At 38.3% G+C, this 23,435-nt stretch overlaps 1 protein-coding gene across 20 annotated transcripts in view; it reads right to left on the reverse strand.

The window, feature by feature from the left end:
• Nucleotides 1-23,435, reverse strand: part of TENM2 (teneurin transmembrane protein 2) — a 1,078,265-nt gene that overhangs the window by 212,350 nt on the left and 842,480 nt on the right. For all 20 annotated transcript variants that reach the window (XM_064671589.1, XM_064671588.1, XM_064671590.1 and 17 more), the window contains one exon: nt 11,023-11,232. In XM_064671589.1, coding sequence (XP_064527659.1) covers nt 11,023-11,232 — 210 coding nt within the window. The remainder of the gene's footprint in view (nt 1-11,022; nt 11,233-23,435) is intronic.

Consider the following 23,435-nt stretch of genomic DNA (forward strand, 5'->3'; position numbering starts at 1 on the left):
CTGAAAAACATAGTGCCAGGAGATGATGAAACCTGCATTGCAGGGTCACTAAGCATTTATATGCCCAGTCCCAGCACTTGATGGAATAACTCCAAGCCATCATTTACTACTTGAGCTCAAAGTCCCCAAACTCCCTTCTCTTCACTTTTGTAAATTATGTTTTCAGAAACCTAAAGCTCACAAACTAACAAAGATTTGACACCTTTTTGTGTTTGCTAATCCCTATAATTGACAGATTTGTGCCAAGTAAAACAATTATCCACCTGTTTGTGAGAACAAGTAATAACCAACAGGCTTAAACACTGTTTTTTTAGGCAGAATGTTTCACACCTCATTACATAACTGAGGACTTAGCCTGGTGTTTAGTGTACAAAATTCCTGCTGATTCCAGTAGAATATGTTATTTGTAAACCCAAAATTAATTACCATGGCATATACATTACAGATTTAATTCATTCAGTATGCAATACTAAAGTCCAGAGTTCTGAGTTCTGGATTTGGAGTTGGGACTTCCCATTTTATTCCATACTAACAACAGTCCTCCAGGTCTGAAGACTGAAGACCAAGAAGGAAGGGCCTTTCAAAATAACAAGGTCATAAATGTTTTTTCTTAGGGAGTAATGAGATAATACTGAACTTTCTGTTATTATGAATGGAATTTCTGGGACATGGTAGTTCACAGCAAGCCAGTCCCTCTTTTGCAGATTTTTGAAAGATCTGTCAGCAGATTAAAGAGCTCCTAACTTTTAGGGATATGGTATATATAGGTTTCTATACCCACATATTGCTTTTTAGTAATTTATAAAAAGTTATTAATTTTCTAGTGTTCTAGGTATTGCTCCTAAATTAGCATAGCACGAGGGACAAGGAGTCTTCTCAAAACAGCACCAATTCCATACCAAATTGCCAATTTTCCTTCCTTTTGACTTACTAGGTTTTTTTCAGATCCAAAATATGCAAGGTTGAGTATCAGTTATCACTACAATCACAAAAGATGCTGTTATGGTTCTGCTTGTAGGGTATGTATTTATTTATTTCACAAATCACTAGATCTAACCTGAATAAAAGTAGAGAAAAGCTCAGTTACTGAAAAATCACACTGTTCCAGCCCAGCAAAAATTGATTAAAACAGAGAGGAACTATTGTACAGCAGCAACGTGTGAGGCAACACCTTGGTTGGGGCGAGGCAGGGATGGAAGGAGAGTGGAATGACAAATAGCATCCTAGGTGGATGGAAAAGGTCACTGCAATAAAAGCAACCTTGGGAACTGGGAGCAAGTGCAACGTTGCTGCAGACTGGAAGAAAACACAGAACTCCAAACAGAACAGAGCAAGAGACAAAATTTCATTCACATGTGGATGTCACGGACTGAGCTGTGGAATCATTTGGGGAGCTGACCACATGGAGCAGGATTCCCTCCATGCTTTGATATCAAGTGATCTGAAGAAGTAAGCGTTTACTCAGGCCAGTAATTAACATATATAAACAAAGTCCTCAGCTTTTCTGTGTAAGAATCTGACAGAAAAATAAATTAGACATAATTGTAATGTAATAAAAAAGGCAATATTGTTTGGTTGATTAGCTAACATGAGAAAAAGATATAACCCCTCATCTTTGGTTTCAGTACATGGTGATTTCAGGCATCATAGGAATCACAAAGAACACAGGAACTGGCCATTTCAAGACTTGCACTTCAATTCCTTTCTTTTTAGATTGCACTGGGCATATGAGGGCAGACATGGTGCAAGCACAGAGCATCAGCACAGAGAGAGCCAAAGAAACCCCATGCTCAGCTCTGAATGCAGCCCCTCTCAACATGTGCTCAGTCTCCCAACATCAACCCTGTGGTCGTGCACCTCCATCCTGCTCCCTTCCCCAGGGCAGATGTGTAATCCTGCATCAGATAAAGGAGCTGTTTAGTGCAGGAACCACAGGCTTTTGTTAAATTCCTACTGTAGCAGTGGCTGCACAAGGTTGCTCAAGTTGAGACTTATAAAGAGAAAATCCTGCTCTACAACAGCATTCAGCAGCAAAAGGCAGCAGAAGATGCAGTGATGCAGGCAAAGGAGTTTTCTTTACAGTATGGCTTAATACATTTGAGGAACTGGGTAGGGAGTAACAGGAAAGGATATTTTGCTTGGATAAGCACTGTTTTCAGTGGAAGGTTTCATCAATAAAGCTGTATGTGCAAACCCTTTTTAAACTACCTGATCCCAGAGGGCAACAGGGCTGCAGCAGGTAAAGAGAAAGGGGAAAATATTCAGAGTGAAGTGACAGAGTCCGGATCTCTTTCTGTTTATGCTGAAGGGATGCATGGGAGAACTGTCAGGCAGAGAGTCAGGCATGAATACTGGGAAAAAAATAACAGTGAGAATAATTAATAACCACTGAGCAGTTTTTACAGTGATGTGGTGAGGTCTCCACCTCCTGCAGTTCTTAGAATAAGATTGAATATCTTCTAAAGGAAAAGAAGTCCTAATTTCTATTGATTTCATCTTGCTTTATATGAAGACAAACTCAGTTTCTAGAGATGTTAATGTGATAAATAGGTGACATATTTATGGGTTTGCCTGATAAAATGCTAATATTTATAAGCATATTAGAAACAGGTAAATAAAACTGTAAATCTATTAATGTAATTTTATAACTAGGAGTAATAATTAAGCACTAGATAACTGCACAATTTATCATTTAAATAAAGCTTATCAAAATCAGGAAATCCATAAGACAAGTTATTGACTCAGATGAAAAGTGTCTCCTTGCCTTCAAGCGTTTGTAACGGCACTTATTTGGATTTATAGGGAGAAAGAATGAAGTTAATAACTTTCTGTTATTACAAAACCAGCCAACCAAGCCACCCACAGAACCTTCTGTGCACAAATATTGCAAAAAGTTCTTTATAAAAATTTTACCCTAAATTTTAGGTTCTCTACTTTGTAGGCCCTGAAGCGCAAACAGCTTGCATATGCTCGACTCCTCACTTTCAATCAGCTACCAAATTGCGTTGGTAACAGCTAAAAACATGAAATGTTTTCTAAATGTTCCCTTTCCATATAAACAGCAGCACTATCCACTATGGAACTTGATAGGACTATGCCATTGCCAGTGAAAAGGAGATGCAGTTCAGAAGATTAAGAACTCTGGATCAAAAGACAAAATTATCACAAAGCCTGAAAAATTCTTCCCACACAGCAAGACTTACAGCAGAGAGCATTAGCAATAACAGTTTTCTACACACAGAGTTAAAACACACAAATGTCTGAACTTAGCATATGAAGAAAAAAGCAAAAACCACTGAGTTTTTCTGCTTATAATTGTAATATCCTCAGTGCCTTCCAGTTTTCAAGTGCGGTACCAAGTCTAAGCACCCATTTTCTTGGTGCAATGACACAGAGCAACAATATCCAGTCTTTAAGTTTCGAAAGCTTCAAAACTTTACAAAAGTTTCACTGTTATTGGTGATCTCTAAGCAGCTGCCAGGAGACAGAATAAATATTGGCAATGAGAAGAAACAAGGCCTGACTCGCCACAGTCACCAAGTTGTGTCCCAACCATCATGGTAGAGATCAGAAAACAGAGCAATGTACTGGAGAAAGAGAACCTTGGAAAGTTAGTGCTGCAGCTGCATTGCTGTGGGACTTTTATTGCTACAGAGGCTTCCAGTTTGACACATTTACAAGCCTTAAACTAAAATGATGTAAAAGCAGCTCAGAAAAACCTTTCCAGCTCTCAAAACCATGGTGAGCTTAAGAAAAAGACAAATACATAAACAATAGAATTAGAGTCTGTTTTCCATTCTATAGCTTCTTATAATGCATTAACATTTTTATTACCACAGAACCTTCTGTTTGAGATTTGTTTGCCATGATTATAAATTCATAAATTAATAAATATAATGTTTCTGCAATATCTAAATATCTGGAATCATGTCTTCTGGCTGAAATTCAGACATCTGCTGGCATCATCCACAGGGTACACAGATTAGCAGCAGCAATAATATCAGTAATAGTTGCAGCAACATGGAGCTGATACTTAAGAAAAAGTACACCCTTTGGTTTCAATGGGAAAACATAGTTCATGCTGTTCCCTCCATTTCCAATTCCAGTTCAAGCTCTAAAATTAGACTCAGTGCTCAAGAGATGCAACAGAATGAGAATGTGACTGGTCATTAAGGATTTAGAGAATTTAAGCGTTAGAAACAACTTTGGAAAGAAAAAAACCTCTTAAAAGACTTTGCTTCTATATAGTTGCACTGTTTAAACAACATGTGTAAGTGACACTATTGCTTAAAACCTCAAATCTTGGCCAGGCTTGACAGCATAAACACCAGAAACCAACAGGCTTTAGTGTCTGTATCTTTATTGGATTCTCATCTGCTGAAGAGAAGAGTAAGGAATATAGGGTGATTTATGCTCTTGAGCTACATCAAGTGTTAAAGACAGAATCTCCAAATTAGTGTTGCTTTCTGCTCCTTCCAGGGCAGTGCCCAACAGCCATGGGGGCCAAGGTAGGAAAAAGGCCATAGCACTGAAATGCTCAATAATGGTAACAACAATTGACCCAGAAACAAGCATACATCATTTACTCTTAATTTAGAAATAGAAATTAAAATGCTCAATTTACAACCCTTTTTTGCATTGCTGTAAAATGTCATCAGAAGAAAGTTCCTTATGGCCTTTCCTTGTGAGTATATTGAATAGGAAGTACTATTCCTAAGCAGAATCTTATACACAGCTGCCTTTTTGAGGCATATATAGGAAAGTATTTGAAATAATTTAAAAAAACCCCAAACCTGGAACCTTAACTGACTTTTACTGTTGCTGATCTAAGCATAACTTAACAAATTCTACAATGAAGTCTTCTGAAAGACATTACAGAAAGATGCTGCTGAAATCTTAAACTCATACAGCAGTTAGGACAAAAAAGTGACAGTGGAGAAGGCCAAAATTTTCTTTCTGATTGCTGTTCCTCTGTGCATCATCTCAGAAGTGATGCACAGAGACCAAACTAAACAAAACCAAAAGTAAACAAACACAACAACCAACAACAAGCACTAAAGTAAAACAACAGCCCTTCTCACAGCTCCACTTGTCACACTGACAAGGAGAGGTAGATTTTAATTCCTTATCTCCCTTGTTGCTACTCTTCCCCACTGTGATAAGATCACCCTGAGCCTTTTCTTCTCCAGGCTGGACAGTCCCAGCTCTCAGCCTCTCATCATGTATCAGATGCTCCAATCCCTTGAGCACCTCAGTGGTCTTTCCTGGACATGCTCCAGGGAGCTCATGCCCCTCTTGTCCTGGGGAACCCAAAACCGCACCCAGCACTCCAAAAGGGTCTCACGGAGCAGAGAAGGATCCCAGCCCATGACCAATGTCAGTGCTTGGCCCCAGAGCACATTGCTGGCTCCTGCTCAACCCCCTGCTCCCCAGGACCCCCCGGGGCAGAGCTGCTGGTCAGTCCCAGCAGGTCCTGGTAGGGGGGTTATTCCTCCCCAGGAATAACCTCTGCATTTCCCTGGGCTGAACTCCATGAGATTCCTGTCAGTGTTTTGTGCCTGGTTAATCACAGAACAGTTCCTCCAGCAACTGGGTATCACCCTGGGACAGCTGTGCACTCCAAGTGCCTTATCTACAGTTTAAACCTATGTCTTTCTGGCAAAAAGAGCAAAGTGCTTCCTACTAATATATCCAAACTCTTTTACTTAGTCTTACGTAAACCAAAGTCGATCCTTCATGAGGATTAAAAACCCAAAAAGAACAACAAAAAAAGAGCTATATTTTTGTTGCTGCTACTTTATTTTCTGTCCTGTAAGCTGATAGATACAGAAACTGTGGTCTCCACTGAGCTGGGGGTGATACTTAATCACCTGAAAGAGATGTAATTATTTTTCTGTCGGATTAATTTATTTCTTAAAGATGAATATCTGCTGTATGGGTTTGCATTATAGACTAGAAACTGGAACTACTTCTTTATTTGATGCCAGACTGTAGAGGGCTATAAAACAAACACTTCCAAGTACTCTCAACAGAGGATCTCAAATAAGACCTCCAGTTACAGTGCACTAATGAAAGTCCTGGCTTCTTTCAGAAAAGAAGATTTTAACAAACTGGATTAAACTGCATGAAGGTGGTGGAAATTACACATTAACAATAATGAGATTCTACAGACAGGTTGTAACTGTTGAACATAGGATATCCTTCAAGATATTTATACTGAATATAATTAATATTGATATTTTACATAATATTACCACATAATAGGGTCATAAGCATAAGGAGTCATATTCTTTAGTTCAACTCTAACTCTCGGACAACATTAAAGAACAACAATTATCTCATTCAAGCCAACCTGCTTCTCTCTCTCCTTGCTGCCAACAACTGCTTGTGAAAAAATCAAAGCAAATTGTCTTTTAAGCAGTGTCCAAACTACTCCATGGGCAAATACTGTTCCATTGAGCCAAATGCTTTGTATCATTGTCTCTGAGCCAAAAAGACACGTTAACACTGAAAAAGTGGTCACAGTCCCCCTTCCAGTTAAACTTCAAGTTCTTGGGAATCATGGCAACATCTAAATCACAGTTTAGGGTGATTTTTTCCCAAAATCCAAATACTCCAAAAATCATTCTGCTTCTACTTTTACTTTCTCGTTGTTAAGAATGGCTGAAGCTGATGAATGTGCCCAATCATAGATCCACTATATGAAAGATAGATATGAAAGATTGTGTTGAGAGTCCAAAGTTTGGTTTAGTAGCAATTAATCCTGTATAATAAAAGCAAAGGTGCAGACAACAAAACTCCTTTTTTTTCTATATAAAGTTTAAAAACAACTTGTTACATTGTATTATGAGTGAAGGCATTAAAATGTCATTCCAACATGCTGAGTCACCTTATGTTACCAGAAAGAACATATATACAACACTCACAGGAAGAAGAAACAAACCTATTCCTACTTTAGCTGTAAGAAACCATCCTAGAAAATGGTGTGACAGGAACTGACCTTCTTTCAAAAGGAAAAAAAAAAAATCCACTATCTTTTCAAGGATAAAAGGTCTCATTTCCTTCTATAATATTTGTGTTTTTCAAAATACTATCAGCAGGTGCACCAGATTTCAAAAACCTCTTGTCCTTCATCACATATAATTGTGCTGCATATTATATTAAGAAATACAAGCAATGTAAGTGATGGGAGTTCAGTTAAAACCAGCATAATATCTTGTTGCATAGAAAATGATTCTGCAACTGAAATCAGGTTCTAATGAGAGAAAAAAAGGAATACATTTTCACGTATTTTTAATTACACAGAACTTCCTCAAACATGATTTTTAATAATATATTCCATTAGGTTAACATCATATTTAAAGAAAGTGCATTTTCTGATTTCATTTTAAGTCTGATTTTGAGCAATTATTGTGTCATTGTTCTGCAGTAGAAAGGTTGAATTCATTTACTGTGTGGTTATGCTGGTTATGATTGATGCCACTTCTCCAAATGATAAACCAATCACCCCGATGATGTAATGTCATTTTAAGAGTGCTATAATCACATTTCTCTCAAACTGGGAGCTCTGATGAGTTCTAACAAAGATTTATTGTAGATTAAAGGCCTTCCTAACATCAACAATAGATTGCTCATTTGATAGAAGATTTGATTAGGTAATTTTTTTAGGCGAACGATTTTTCCATATATATTAAGAATGGTTATTGTGAAGGGCATAGGGCAGTACACGTGGATGAGCATCACCTCATAACCAAAAAGATTCATCTTAAACCTGTTGAGGAGCTAACCTGTAATTGCAGAGGTTGAGGCAAGTGTAAGTATACAATCAGACAAACAAGAGGACACTTCTACAAAGCAATTAGTACAAGACTTCAGCAAATATTTCATATTCAGCATGTACTTTAAAGACTCTCATAGAAATGTTTAAAGAAGAACCTAGAAAACGCTGGCAAATATTTATCAACGATTCAAAGATTATCTGGGATCTAAGCCTTAAATCTAAGTATCTATAAATCTTCTTTTTTAACCCAACCCCAAATCCAAACAAAATATTTACATTTATTTACTATCTGCCAGATGTCTGCATCTATGTTGCTAAGTTTCCATAGGAACTGATATAGATATTGAAAAAAAAATTAAAAAAAAAGGAAAAAAACCCAAACCTACAGCCAGAGCATGATATATCTTTCCCTATCGTGTAGATGGTAAAAGCTGCTCGGAAAATCTTTCAAGGATAATGATGAGACTCAAAAAATGGTAAGATTTATTGTAAATATCATTAGCTGTGGTATTTCCTTATAAACTCTGTAAAGGAAACATTGTGAGAGCTACAGAAAAAAAACCAAACAAAAAAAAAACCCAAAAGCAAAAACAAACAAAAAAAACCCCAAACCAAACACTAGAAGATGCCTATTAGTTTCCAGAGGATGCATTAAGTCCAGAAGAGCTCATGCTATTGGACACACAGTGCTGATCAAATACTGATGCATGTGTCTATGGTCTGAAATTTAAAAAAAAAACCCTAAAACAGACACCTGTTTCTTATGACCTGAAAATTAAAAGTCATTATATATTATACGACTGTTTATTAAAGAAGTAAATGGGCTATGTGAGGGAAAACTGCTAAAATATAGAATGAACAAATCAAAGCTTAGAGCATGCCAAAAAGGCTCCTTGGGTCAGCCCACAGAAACAATTGTCAAACACAAAGCTTTTAAGGATATAAAGAAACAGTGATTATTATTTAAAATGAAACATAAAGAGCTCTTCCATCAAATTTTCAGGTGTTGTTTTACTGCAATTTCCCTCATTTGGCTTCCTAAGAAAAGCCCTGCTGGTTCCCTCAGTCCCAGAAGGGGCTGCAAATACCAAGTACCAACTGCTCAAGTATCCTCCAAGTCTCTTTTTTAGTTCATATTCCCTGACCTTGATTTGCTTCTACTTCTTTCATCCCTCTCCCATTTAGTTTTCCCATTCCCCTTAAAACCCTCATAAAATGTTTGATCCACCACATCCTTTAGACAATGTTCCTTCTTTTGTTCTTTATTCCCTTCTTCAGCTGTTCCCAGCTCTGAGAGGAAGCAAACACACCCCAAATTCCTCACTGCAGACAGGTAATGGTCCATTACCAACCTGTGAACCAGAGCTGCTTTTTCCATGAATATCACATTACATTTCTCTGCCCTAATTTCCTCTGTCATTTTATTGCCCTGTTACTTGGTCTCACGGGTGCTTTTGTGATTCCTCACAGGCTGATCTCATTCTTACCACCCTGCCATCCCTTTCTTACCCCACAGCTCACCATCTTCTCCAAGTATTTTTATGTCCCATGAAAATTCATTGGGGAGCTCCAACCTCTGCTTACTGCCTTTCAAATAACCACTTACCTCCCCTCTTACCCTTATGTTACTTTAGTTTCCTTAAAAATGTTTAGTGACAGATTTTTCTGAGACTTTTGAAAACACAAAGACCCTTCAATCACCCGGATCCCCCTTACTGGGATGACCCCTGCAAAGGACTCTTGAATGTTCTCAGGCATGAAACTGCACTGATTCAGAGATAAATCATCCCCACTTCTCCACTCCCCACTTCCATAATTTTTACTGAGTTGCCCATCACAGATTTTGAGGTCTGCAGGTCCCCAGATCCCCCTGAACCTCTTAAAACCCCCTCAAAATGGGCATCATTTTTACCATTCTCATAATTGAAGCATTATTAAAAGAAGCATGCTCAATCTCTGAATCATTATTTCTTTGTGCAATTATATTTTAACATATCTCAACAGGGTTAAGGGATAATTCAGGATGGAAGGAACTCCCTGGAGGACCCTAGTCCAGCCTCCTGCCAAGCAAGGGCAGCTCTGAGGTCAGAGCAAGCTCAGGATTTTAGCCAACCTGTTCTTGAAAACCTCCAAGGACAGAGACTGCACAGGCTCCCTGGGCCACCTGTTCTAATCCAATGCTTAGGGAAAAATCTTTACCTTATATCCCCTCTGAATCTTATCTTTCCACTGCTCACTGTCTCATCCTCCCATCACACAGCCCTGTTACAAGGCTGTGCTGGGAGCACCCACAAAAGCCAACAGTTCCACACCACAAGTATCCCCAGCACTGTTCAGAGGTGTATTCTTACAGGAAAGAGACCCCTTAGGCAGATCAGAAACTGCAGCTAAGATATAAACTTAGTTAAATAGACAGGGACTGCACAACATATATCTATGTTAAAAAAGAAAAAGAAATAGGAAATATAAGGTGCCATAATAGCCTTCCTTTGTTTTGCCTTTATTTCTAAAAAGGGATTGCATCTTCATTCCTCAATTTTTGGCTGTCAAAGTGAAAAGTCAGCACCTGCTAATCAAAATTAAAATTGAAAATAAAAATTAAAAGAAGAAAAAAGTACAGAAAGAAAACTAAGGAAAACCCTAAGCACTACAGATTCCATGACTGATAGAGCTGCAAATGTTTTGAAACAGTGTCCTGAAAGACAAGAATTCATTTGCTGAAAAATAGCAGATCTTAGTTAAATGTGACATTGTAAGTACAGAACCAGACAGATTTGGAAACACGAACAGACATAGACTGGCAGAAGCAACATGCATTTTTAGATTCAGAACCTCATCACCAAATGAGATATTAGATTAGTCCATGCAGAAAAAAGAACCATTGTGTGTACATCTCTCTCCCACAAGATATATCAAGGAGCATGAAACAGACTTTGAAAAATAAATCCCTCTGACGTCAGGAATTCAATAACATTTGTACACTGCTTATAAGACACCTAAAACTAAAAATCTCCTTACAGTAAAACGAAGGGAAACCATACATGATGTATTGTGTTTCCAGAAAAGTTTCCATGAAATAAACCAGTAAGATTTTGTTGCCCCATTTCCACAGATGCTCTCGATTTTGTGCTGATGCAAGAACACATTTGCAAATTTAAAGCAAAAAAAAAAAAAAAAAAAAAGGCATAAAACTGGCACAAAACATGTCACAAACAAACTCCATATGTTTGCAATTTTCTTACCACTGCTGGAAGCCTGCTGTGGGCCCGAACACGCTCTCAGCAGATATGAGTTAGGAGAGAACTCCTCATCAGGATTGGTGTCCATGATTTGATGGGACGTGTTGCTGTCTAGCAATGGCATCTGGCAGCTAACTGGTGGAGGATTATGAGAACTGGGCAGCTGAGCAGATGGGAGAAGGCTGGACGAGGATGTAGGTGGAATGGGACGACCTGGGAAAGAGGACAGAGGGATCAAAGATCAGCAATGAATGTAATGAAAAAAACCCAACAGCCGAGTAATTGCACTGTAACTGCCCATTGTTCCATCCCAGCACTGCTGTGCAGAGCCCCTCGGTCTCTCCACTGGTACCAGCTTGTCCCTTTGTATCACATTCAAGGCACTGTAAGCAGATATGTTGTGAACTCATTCCAAAAATTCCCCCTGCAGCACTGGCTTGTAGCTCCTCAAGTGAACAGATGCTGGTTAATGCCACTGCCCACCCCTGGACAGAAGGGTCCTGTCCTGCTCCACGTGGGCACTGCCACACTTGGCCACCAGACACTGAAAAGCCCCCTCACTGCACTCTCACGTCCTGCAAAATTCAAGTGCAGCAGCTACATATTTTACCAGAAAAAATTTCACAGAAAGAGGGACTTTTTTGAAAAGGGGAACTGTAATTCCTGAAATTACATCACATCTGTAAATCTATTACAATAATGGTGGTGGGCTGATTTTATTTTATTTTTTTCAACTAGGAAAATTGCTCCAGCACAGGAATCTCTCAGAGGCATGTAACAAGAACCACAGAAAAGCAAAGGTTCTTCCTGTGATGTTGTAGATCTTCCCAAAACCCACTGGCAGATGTGACAGGAGCAGCAGGACTGAAAGGCAATTATTCCACTTTAGAGATGGGCTAAGCTGGAATCTGGCTTGGCAACTCGAAGCTTTGCTGTTCTTTCACTCCTGTTGCTTTTCTGCCCCCTACAGAGGGGCAGAATTTCCTGCCCAGCTCACCAGCCAGGTTAATTCCAACCCTGCAGCCCAATCCTTGGTGGTACAATATACCTCAGCCCACTGTAACAACATGGGTTTTTTGGTCAACTAAACTAATGGCGCCAGGTCAACAACAACAGCAATGTTCATATTTATGTATCTTTGCTTTTGTGAACTTCCCATAACTTCACACCAGTCCATTCCATCAAATGCACACAGATGAAGACTGGTTTGGGGTTTTTTTTGCATTGCCTGTTAGAATATGACCAGTTATAGGGATGAGAGGAAGAAGAGAAACACGCATTCTGATCTCTGCAAGTTTATCTAGTGCGTTGAAAAAACAGGTAATGAATAATTTATACATAATAAAATACAACCTCTGTGATACTACCAAAGTCTGTAAGGCAGAGATCTGCTACAAATGTTAAAACACAGCAAAACTACATAAAATAGTGGGTCCCTACTTCCATCATTCTTTAAGAAACAGCAGCAAACACACACTGGCTTTCTCACTAGTTATATCTTCATTTTTTGAATCAAGAACCCCTCACTTTATAGGAATTACACTAAGGTTTATGTAATTAGGTGAACTTCTAGAGTCACACACAAAATTCAAAAGGAGGGGGAAAATGAGAAGAAGAGTGTGAAAAATTCCAGCCATCACATATAAATAATATTTGGGGTGCAGCAACCAACCAAAGGCACCTATAGATACTGAAACCCACTGACTTTGCACTGCATGCTGCCAGCAAATAGCACAAACTACCTTCTTCCCTTCAAAAGCTTTAATATAAAATAAATACCTGGCGATAGGCAAGTGACTATTATGATTATTTATTATTATATTTTTTAGCACTGGACACATGGATAAGACTGAATGACCAAGTTATGATATGACAGAAATGTATTTAAGCTACTCTAGAGTAACTCCCAGCTACCATCTCTTTTGCCAGAGAAAATTCAATGTGCACTGAATATTTTCATTGTGGGCTTGCATTTGCAAGGCAATAATTCTAAGACTGATGATAGGAATAACTATTGTTATTATTCATGATCATGCTATTCTTACGAAATATTACAGTGAATATCCTAAACATTCAAGGGAAGTGATTGAGAAAAAACAGCTTCTAATTATTTCCTTGCACTGTGTTGGCAAGAAGCAGAGAGGCTGAGGTTTGACACACCTCTGACAGGAATGTGACACTTGTGCCCACTGTGTGCATTTAATTTTCACATATTCTGGCTCTGCTTCAACACTGTGAAGCTGAAAGAAGCAGCTTTATAAATTCTAAATCTGCATTTACTGTATGTATCACAGGGAAATATGTTACTGTATTATAAAACTGTTGGACATGTGAGGGTATAAGATGAAGGAAAAGATTTTCTCCTTCTGTGTAAACTGCGTATAGTATTTTAGAACAATTTAGGTACATTTTTGCAGAGAGCACTGAGAAATGAAAAAAACCCTCAAGAATTCTTTTGTCAGGAAAGCTAATCAAATAGTTAGCATTGTGAAAAAATACAGCCCAAATCCCTGAAGAAAAGCTAAAATGCCTAATTACTACAGCTCTGTTTGTAGTTAGAGAAAACAGAAGGGATGAAGTTGTTAAAATGTTGCATTATTTTGGTGGGAAGTTGGTTCCTGAGGAGGATATGTCCACAAGAACAAGTTAATTGAAAAACATAGATGTCTGTGAGCCACAGAACCTATTGCCAATCTGTCATGTGGTTAGATTTCCTAATAAGCTGCCAAATTTGATTAAAACCTTTCTTGTGGTTGGGGCATTCCTGATCTTTCTATCAAGTTGATTTTTGGCATCTACTGAACATTAGACTCCCACTACAGCCATTCCCTCTACTGTTGTGGGGCTCCAGTATAAAGTATCTTCTCTCTCCACCCTCAGCCCCTGAAACGCTCAGAATATCTTACAATATTTACCCAATCCTTTGTAAAATTTGGTGGGAATTGAGTTGAAAAATTACTGAAGAGGAACAGAAAGACTCTATTAAGCTTTGTTGCCTTAGGAAATGAATGTAAAGGGTGACTATCTGCAGTACCACAGCTGAGAGAATGGTTGTGAAACCACCAAAGTGAAGTGTGGGTTATCAGTTAGGCTTTAAACAGCATGCTGCATGCAATTTATTTGTTACTATATACTCTTAAGTGAGAAATAATGAGAAAAATTCGTACTGTCTAATACAAATATCTTGGTGAAATAAGTTCAACCAACCATTTAAAAGAACAGACTAAGCTTTACAGGTTTTATAAACCTGAGCTTCTTGTCAGACTCATTCATGTATCTACAGACCCCTCAGCAGCTGGATTGTGAAACCCCCCATCTCTTGAAATGGTTCTTAGTTTCCACCATTTCACAATGGGATTTGCAATACCCTACAGTGTATGAGACATTCTGCAATGTCTGGTGACATCATTATTCTGTTACACTGCTGTTTTCAACATCTAAATCACAATGTCAATAGAAGTTCCAACAATTGGTGTCTAGTCTTCATATATTAATATGTTAAAGCTTCTATGAATAATTTTTTTATCTAGTTGTGCATTGACAGAAATCCTATGTAATGGATACTTCCAGTGACAGCAATAATGTAATTGTGTAACATACTCAAAGAAAGATAGAACAGATACAAATGCCAGAAAGGGAAGTCAGACATAAAGCTGATGTAATACATTTTCAATAGGAAAATGTATTAGTTCTTCTTCCAATATCTGTTCATATGCATGTTCATATTGCATATATTCGTGCATGAAAAAGACTTGTAAAATACTAAATGCAGCATCTGTAAGGTATTTTTCAAAAAGAGCAAGCATCCAAGAAGGAAAAAAAAAAAAATTCTCCTCCTCCCCTCTTCCTCCTGTCATTTATCTCATTTAACTATTTAGAATACTATTTGGTAACTTTGCTTCATTCAAATTTGGGCTAGCTTTGGACTTTTGTGCCACATGGCACCTCATCCTGCAAGGGCCTTATTTATCCTCTTACCACTAAAATTCCCTTTTCTTTTTAAATCAATTTCTTATTTCTTCATCAGCTCAGGAACCTTTATGAAACTGTTCCTCAGTTACTGCTACACTTGAGGCCCCTGAGGCTTAAAATCTGCTGTAGAACCTACATTTAGAAACCAGGCCACGCTCAGAGCTGGTAATGGTGCCAGAGCTCTGCAACCATGTTCAGGAAGACATCCTCAAAAGCTGAGGATGCAGATCAGACAATGATGGGAGGAATTCCTTTAATCTCCTCATTAAGACCAACTTCACAGCCAGGCAGAGGCTGAACAAGGCAGAGCTCACCCATGTGAGCCTGTCGTGTGCAGTCGTGGTACAAGGCAGCAATGGACGAGACTGTTTCAAGTCTAGAAATTTATAAGACAGCTAAGATTCTGTTCATCTTAGTCACAAAAAACACATTTGGAAAAGAGATACTTCAGTTGCTATTGGCCTGAAAGACCAAAACCATCCCCAGAAGGAAAAAAATAAAAAGGAAAAAAAGAATGCCTGTAATCACTCCTGGCATGAATATACATAAATAAGAGACATGATCAAAGAGGAGATGCAAGATGCTTATCAGTTGCTGAAGGATATTTGAAATACGCTTTCCATACTCCCTGTTCTTCCTGCTCCTGTAAAGGACTTATGGAGTTTTGTGGATAAATAAAGTCCACATGTGTGTGAAACCCTGGCCTCTATAATACACCATGGGGCATGACAGGAAGCAGAGAACCTAAAAAACCCCTTGGAATTTAAGAATTTTGAGCAGTCACCATGTAAACATTCATTCCAAAATCTGTGTGTATATATTTATATTCATTTTTACATATGGAATTATAATTACCCACACACCTCTCTAGACAGACATAAATAACATCCAAAAAAGTACATTATTTTAACAGGTCTAACGGGTTAATCCAGACTCCTTAAATAGCCATTTTGCCATTAATTTGGTTGGGCAGCAGATGAAAACTTGTTTCCATCCCACATTCTGAAGTTATCCATTTCAGCAACTCCTGTCACTAGAAAATAACTGAATCCCAGGGGTGGTAAATACAGATCTCAAAGCCAATTGTATCTGCAAAGGGTATCCTCAAACTTTTCCCATCAGGAGAATCTCCTTTCTAAGGTCAGACGTGTGTAGCAAACATCTGTGTAGACTGTTCAACCCCATGCATTTTCAGCATGTCACACTGAGAATTTCACAGACCTAAGTAGCTTGTCTTCATTGGTAAATTATATTTATGACAGCATCTTCCTGTGTTTGCTTTTTATAAGCAAAATCAAGTTTCAACAGCTTTAAACAGCTGGTAATCTTCATAACCAAGGGATTATGATATAACTTTTTTGTACTTTTTCTCAGGCTACCTGCTAGTCATGCAGACACAAATGACCTGTAATAGTTACAGTCAGTCACATCTATTGCTATCAATAACTTCTCTTTGTTCTACAGATATGGTCATAAGGACTGAGATAAGAAAAAAAATACACAAATCAATGGTCTCAGTTTTCAGTCCTTGAGACATTAGATTGCAGAAAGAAAGGAAACTTTAAGCTAACTTTTTAAAAAACTGTTTAGAGGATGCAGTAGCATTAAAATATTAATGCAGGAAGCTAAGGAAGTAAAGAGCAAAAGCAGATGAGTTGTTTCTCCATAACTGATGGCATCAGAAACGCCGTGTAAAACACTTAATTGGCAATTAAGATTTTGACATTTACTGATTGAAGCTGCTGATGTTCATGTTACACCAATACAAAGTATAGGACCCTGTGTGAAGTAATCCCATAAAATTACATTAGTGACTTAAATGATGGACAGGATCATTAACTGCAGTTGCTGTGTTGCTCATATTTACTAAAATTATACAGAGAAGGCTATCTAATAATGGCATTGGCTGAATATCAACGAGAGGTGATGAAAGAGAAGGATCAGATATCCTCCTCCTTTGCTCCTTTCCATCAAGAAACAGTGGCAAAGCTGGACAGAATCAGTACAAGGACCAGAGGCAGGACCCTGTAACAGCCTCACTGCTCTCCTCCTCCTCCAGCGCTCAACACGTTCTCACCACGTTTGCAAGTCAGCCTAAGTGAAGCACCTACATTGTCAGCACTTTAAAGAGTGAGAAATGCTGCTAAATGTGTCAGGAAACAACTAGATAATGTAAGATGCATGTTTTTGCAGTGCAAAGCACTATAAAGTAAGCAGGCAGCTGATGGAGGTGAAAGTTTCCCGAGGTACAGCACATTCAGCAAACTCTCCTCTTCCTCCCCACAAGAATTGCTTTCTGCATGAGAAAAAAAAAATCCTTCCAAAATTAATGCAAAGCATGGCTCACCAATGGCCTGGGCACTCTCGGGCAGAGTTATATTTTAATAAATTAAATATACATTGCTCCTACTGGCATAGGAAAGACAAATGTTTTGTAATTGGTGAAATGACTACATTTAATTGACAAGGGCGGGGCAACACATCTATGATTTCGGTGCCGAACTGGCATTTGTGCTTCCACGCAACAGAGGCTGGCAGGGCCTCAGCAGGCAAAGCTGGGCTCAGGGGAGAAAGTTATTCCCTCCAGAGTCAAGCACGCTGTGCTGGCAGCTCCCAGGAGAGAGACAAGGCACAGCACCCACCATCACCCCAGCAGCAGGCAGCACTGCTCAGCCAGCCGTGCAGAGCACTCGGGTAACCCTTCACTCAGCAGGCTGCATTTCCAGCTGACAACACAAAAACCCCAAATGAAGTACTCGGGGAAAAAGAGGGAAAGAAATCCAACAACCTGTGATCGTTGCTTTCTGTTGCCTAAACTCCCGCCGCGTTTTTTTTTTCCTCTAAGGCAAACACGCTTCAAAACGGCAAAAGAGGAAGATATAAATCAGGATTTGGATGACAGGGAGTTATCACTGAAGAAAGGTACTTCCAGTGCTTCTGAAGCTCCTATCTCTGAAAGCAAACATGCACAAAACCAGCCAAGCTAAGAAAAAGGTTTTCACAGAGCCTATTTCACAAGAGTCAAAGGAGAAAATGAGGTCTTTCTAAAAGCATAGGGCTCATACTTCTGCCCAGACCTGTTTGTTGATGATTTTAGGTATTTCTCTGCCACAAAATGATAGTCAGGGCAACTAAGGATGAAGCTGATACCACGATATCATACCAGGGAAAGACAGAGGATGGCTCCGAAAAAATTAAGGGACTGTCAAAAAAAGAGATCTAGACATAGAAGTCATCACGTGTGATTTACATAACAATGAACCACTTTTCTCAAAACTTGTTATGAAACATTTTTAAATGGTTTCTGTTACCAAAAAATCCTCCAACATTAAAATATATTCGTATTTAATATGTTTCTGTTCCCTGTTCTCTGAAGTAAAACCATTTACTGCACACCCAGGAATACAGTTTGAGAACTGTAGGTAATAGAAAAGGGACAGATGAAGAACCACAAGCAAGTCCTGGTCTCTGTTTTTTTATTACAGATCCATTCTACAAGCTTGTTCAGTCTTTGTTATCTTCCTTAAACCATTTGACCTCTGCATGTGGTTAATATTTTCTGAAGTACTGCACATGTGTAATCTTTGAATATGAAAATCACTGTACCAATGCAAGATATCATCATTACTAAAATCTATGCAGAAGAATGAGACTAACTTGGAAATCAATCACTTCTGACTTCCAGTGTTAAAGTTAGATTAATTTTTCTAAGCAATCCATCTACAAAAATGTATCAGTTTTATGAAATTTGGATATTAAAAATAAGGAGACAGTCATGACTTTAAAATTATCTAAACCAATTCAGTATGTAAAGGAATAATTTGCTGCTGTCAAAAGCTAATGTCATTTAATTCTTGTCTTGTTAAATCATCTGATGCCCCTTTCTTTTTTAGTTAAACAAAGATAAATAATAAAAGCAATTTACAGCTAGAAGATGTTAGGGTTTTGCAGCTGTTCAATGTCTTCTGGGCAGATTAGATTCTGTAATGAGAAGTTACAAGCCTCATTTTATAAAAGCTGTTGCTGTCTTGGGAAAAACACCAGTGAATAAGATTAGAAAACCCTTTTCCTTCATGAACCTATTACACTAGCAAGCTGATTACTTGGCATATGTTTGATACCTTCATAGCTGGAAAACATTAATTTGTTTCAATGATTTTTTGCCATCACTCATAAAGTCAAAACGCCTCCTCTAATATTACCCTACCTCTGATTCAGGCAGTAAAAACAGAGACAAATCCATGGGAGCAGAACTCACACCAACCAGCACTTCCCTAAAAAAAGGTTCAACTGAACTAACTATAACATTAAATTATAATTCATCAACTGCCTGCTCCTTGTGGGACAAAAATAACGTTCTAAGATTAGGAATGTATTGAGAAGCAACTTATTGGAAGACTCACAACCACATGTGAATGAATTTTCACCTTTACAGTAACTTAATAATATGTGCACAGCTTTTCAAAACTGGGAAGAAAGAAAATTCCCTATTTATCAATCTTATCAGCTAAGCATTCATGTCAGGGAATTCCACTAATGAAGGAGTCGTAATTAGGTCCTGGGTAGGTAATTACCAGCCCCCCCCTATGAAATCTTCCTCCTCAGATAAATCTAGGAGTACTTGATTTGATCTTTACTCCAGGGACACCACTAGTTCAGACTCTGCCGTGCTCCTCTAACCAAACACCTTCTGTTTACCTTCACCTGATTTTACTGAAATTCTAAATACTTCTACACAGCCACTCCTGCCATCTCCACTGTGTATCCTCCTGAATGATGTTGGCTTTCTGTCTATTAGAGACATTTGTTTCCAGGAACATTGCAACACTTCGAGATTCAAGTGCCTGGAGCCACTAATAGGTGGGAAAAATAACACAATCTTGAACAAACAGGAGAAAACTCCTGTAATTATTTAACAGAACTCTGTGAAAGTTGAACATAGTACTGACTGGTGGGAGTTGGATAATGATGAGGGGGTTTGTGTTAACTCCTTGCAGCCTCCTAAAAAAAGCAGCTCTAATTTGTGGTGAACAAATGTGAAATAAAAACAAGGCTTCGCATGATCCGTGTTATGTAAACGGACAAATCATTTAAATAATATGCTTAAAATCTGCTCTTATCATGTGCCAGTGCTAAATTCTGGCTAATTCTGCTTCAGGCTATTGAAGACTACTTTTCTTAGTTCCACCTACAGCTCAAATATGGTGTTTCTATTTGCTTTCTACATGTGTGGAGAACACTCTTCTGAATTATTGCTATTCCACTGCTGGGACATGCTCTAGAGGTGTTTTTATTTTAGTGCTGGGAGATACTGAGGTGCAGTCAGAAAAGCATCAGGATGATGGGAATTAATCTTCCATTACTCTTGATACTGATACTTACATTTACAAGCTATTATCTTGAGAATTAAATTTTTCTTGCTTCATCTGGTTTCTTCTCTCAAGATTCACTCTTGTGTTTCTTACACTACCCTTACTGACTTGACAGGAGTTTTGGGTGTAACAAGCAAATTAAATGTTTGACTTTTCAGTCCTTCCTGTCACTGGTGGAATTTTCCAAAACACAAAAAGTGTGTCAGCATTTAACATCCCTGTGTCTTCCTGCACTCCAGGTGGTTAAACATCTCTTTCTTAAACATTTAATGGGTGTTTTTAGACTGTTATGATACTTGACACCAAACATTTGTGTGACAAGAAGTTACCAGGCCCTGTCACACGTCCTCCTTCAAGAATGAACAACCATCCCACCACTGAACTGCAAACCACAGTGTAATCCACAGAACTCAATGCAAACTGAATTTTTGCCTTCAGCACAACCAGGATTTCACTCTGGAGTCCTGAAAAGCTTCTGCACAGAGAGAAGTTCCCCCAACAGAAGTCTTTTCCTGACTGGAATACCAGGCTGCTGTGTTCATTCAATGCAGGGTGATCCACTGTGCTCAGGTCTAGGAACAGAGCTTGGACCTAAACTGCAGTTTAAAATCAAAGGAGGAGGTGAAACACCACCACTAATAAGAAGCTAGGCCTAATAAGGCCTTTAAAATCTCTTTGATGTCTTCTGGTAGAGCTCACTGTTCCCTGAAGAAGACATGGAACACAGAAAGTACTCCAGCACAGGATTATGGACAACCTACCAAACCACTTCCAAATAAGCAGATAAAATATTGCTTTCACCTAGCATTGAACAAGGTTTGAAATATTTCCAGCTTCGTAAAGTTGATTTCTAGTTCAGAGTTCGGGAAGCAGGCTCAAATAAAAACCCCCCAGAATATAAACTCTGGAAGAAAGAAAAATATCATTTGCTGTTTGTGGGCCACACCTTAGATGACTACTGGAATCTGCTCACTTTGCTTACATGAGAACTGAAAAATGTTTATTCTTAAGTGAGAAAGTTTATGTCAAATTTCACTTGATGTGAAAAGATTTAGCCAAAATAAAACCTTTGAGTGGCAGATTGCAACACAACAGCTATCGGACCATTAATTATTTTACCAGTGTTGTGTGTTGCCATAATTAATGGCACTCTGGGAGAGCAATACAGGAAATTAAAAAGATAAAATTTCCTTTTAATGAAAAGAAATTGCAGACATGAAAGACTACTATATGGAAAAGGGATCATCACTCTGCAGTACTAAAAAAATTGCAACCTGATTAAAAGGCATTGGAAGCACAAAACTAGATATGTTAAAAAGGTAAGAAATCTTTTCATTATAACGTTGCCAGAATGAAGGAATAAAGACACATGCTCTTCATGTTGTTCTACAACAAATGGGCTCTGTTCCATGCCTTTCAGGAAAGCAAAAACCCCACTGAAAATCAAACAGGCTACAGAATAGCTTGAATGTACCATCCTGTATTGCAGCATGAACTGTATCTTTAAAATAATGACAGTTTCTCTCATCTTTTCAATCTTAAAGTACTTTATAACTACAGCTCAGAAATACATGGACAGAGAGAAATTAAAGCAACTGAAGCTGAAATATGCTACTTAGGAATCCAAAGTTTGTTTACACCATTAGAAGGCACTCAAATATATATCCCCATAAATGACAAGGTCCCAGCAGCAAATTAACAGGAACAATTTTCCCATCTCAGGAGCTGTCAAGATGGGCTCTGTTAGCCAATTTATCTTACTCTAGCACATCTCTGGTGCTTGTCAATCAATATGTGAAACATTTGGTGTTGATTGCCATTTTTCTATCCACTTCCTTTTGCCTCTCGTACCAGGCAATTTACTGCAAGTCAATCAAGGTTGAAGCAGACCTTGTTTAAATAAAACACTGTTGAGTTCTTTTCACACCAACAATTTCAAAAACAGAATGAGCTGCAGCTCTTCACATTTACATTTATACTACTTTTTCTGTTTTTCCCAAATGCCATGCTCAAGCTATAAGTCATAACTAAACTCAGTCGAAGGCTTATGGAGAAAGCAGTCAGGGAAGCTGAACTGTGTATGCTTTTGCTGTCAAAAATTCAGGCTATCAATGGAGACAGAGAACATTAAAAGTACTTAAGATATCTGGGATTGTTTCTTTTTCACCCTTGAAGTCTGGTATCCACACCACAAAAGCAACTTCTAACTCGTCTGAATTTCTGAACTCCAGTTTGTTATTTCAAACAATCGTTGACACTGCAATTTTAAGGCAAGAAGGGGCTCAACTACTGTATTTATAACTGCATTTCACAAATAAATGTATGAAGAAAATCAATTGTCTCAGTGTAAAACTCGGTCCCATGTTAAACACACTGACAGCTTCCCTCTCACATCCAGACAAAACAATTGCACAGAGATCTCAGGTCACATCATGTCTAATTTGGCACTGCTTGGCATCACCTGTAAGCAGTGAGGCAGAGAAACAGGGAAGAACAACATCCTCTGCAATACATAGTATTACTGACATACAATTGAAACAACCTACACTTATAGTATATAACATTGAAATGAAATTTTTAAAACTCAGACTTTGCTTCTGCATAGCAAGACTCTGTTTTACAAACAATATCTACAAAACTTTTCACTGGAGTCTGTCAGGCCCCTATTTAAGGATTGTCCTTTACTCTGCTGCAAGTAATAGGAAAAGAAATCTACATAATATTTGAGAATCAGGTGTATACTATACATATGGATATTCTATGAACACATACAAATATATAGATACATACACAAGTATATATTTGTATGCACATCAGGATATGTGGTGTCCTAACCCTACTAAGAGTTGATTTTAGAGTTATTTTCAGAAAACAATTCTCATTACTCATGAGAAGGAAGATATATGTTTTACTTGATGTTGATGTCACTAAACCAAAAAAACCAACAAACAAGCAAGCAAAGGGTATTAAAAAGCATGTCCTGCAAGGCAAAACCAGTTAGTCCAGTTCCCAATGTGATGTAAGGATCTCTTCAGCAACAATAGTCAGGAGCCCACAGTAAAAACTATCATA

Source organism: Pseudopipra pipra, chromosome 15 (genome assembly GCF_036250125.1).
Source record: "Pseudopipra pipra isolate bDixPip1 chromosome 15, bDixPip1.hap1, whole genome shotgun sequence".
Lineage (NCBI taxonomy): Eukaryota > Metazoa > Chordata > Aves > Passeriformes > Pipridae > Pseudopipra > Pseudopipra pipra.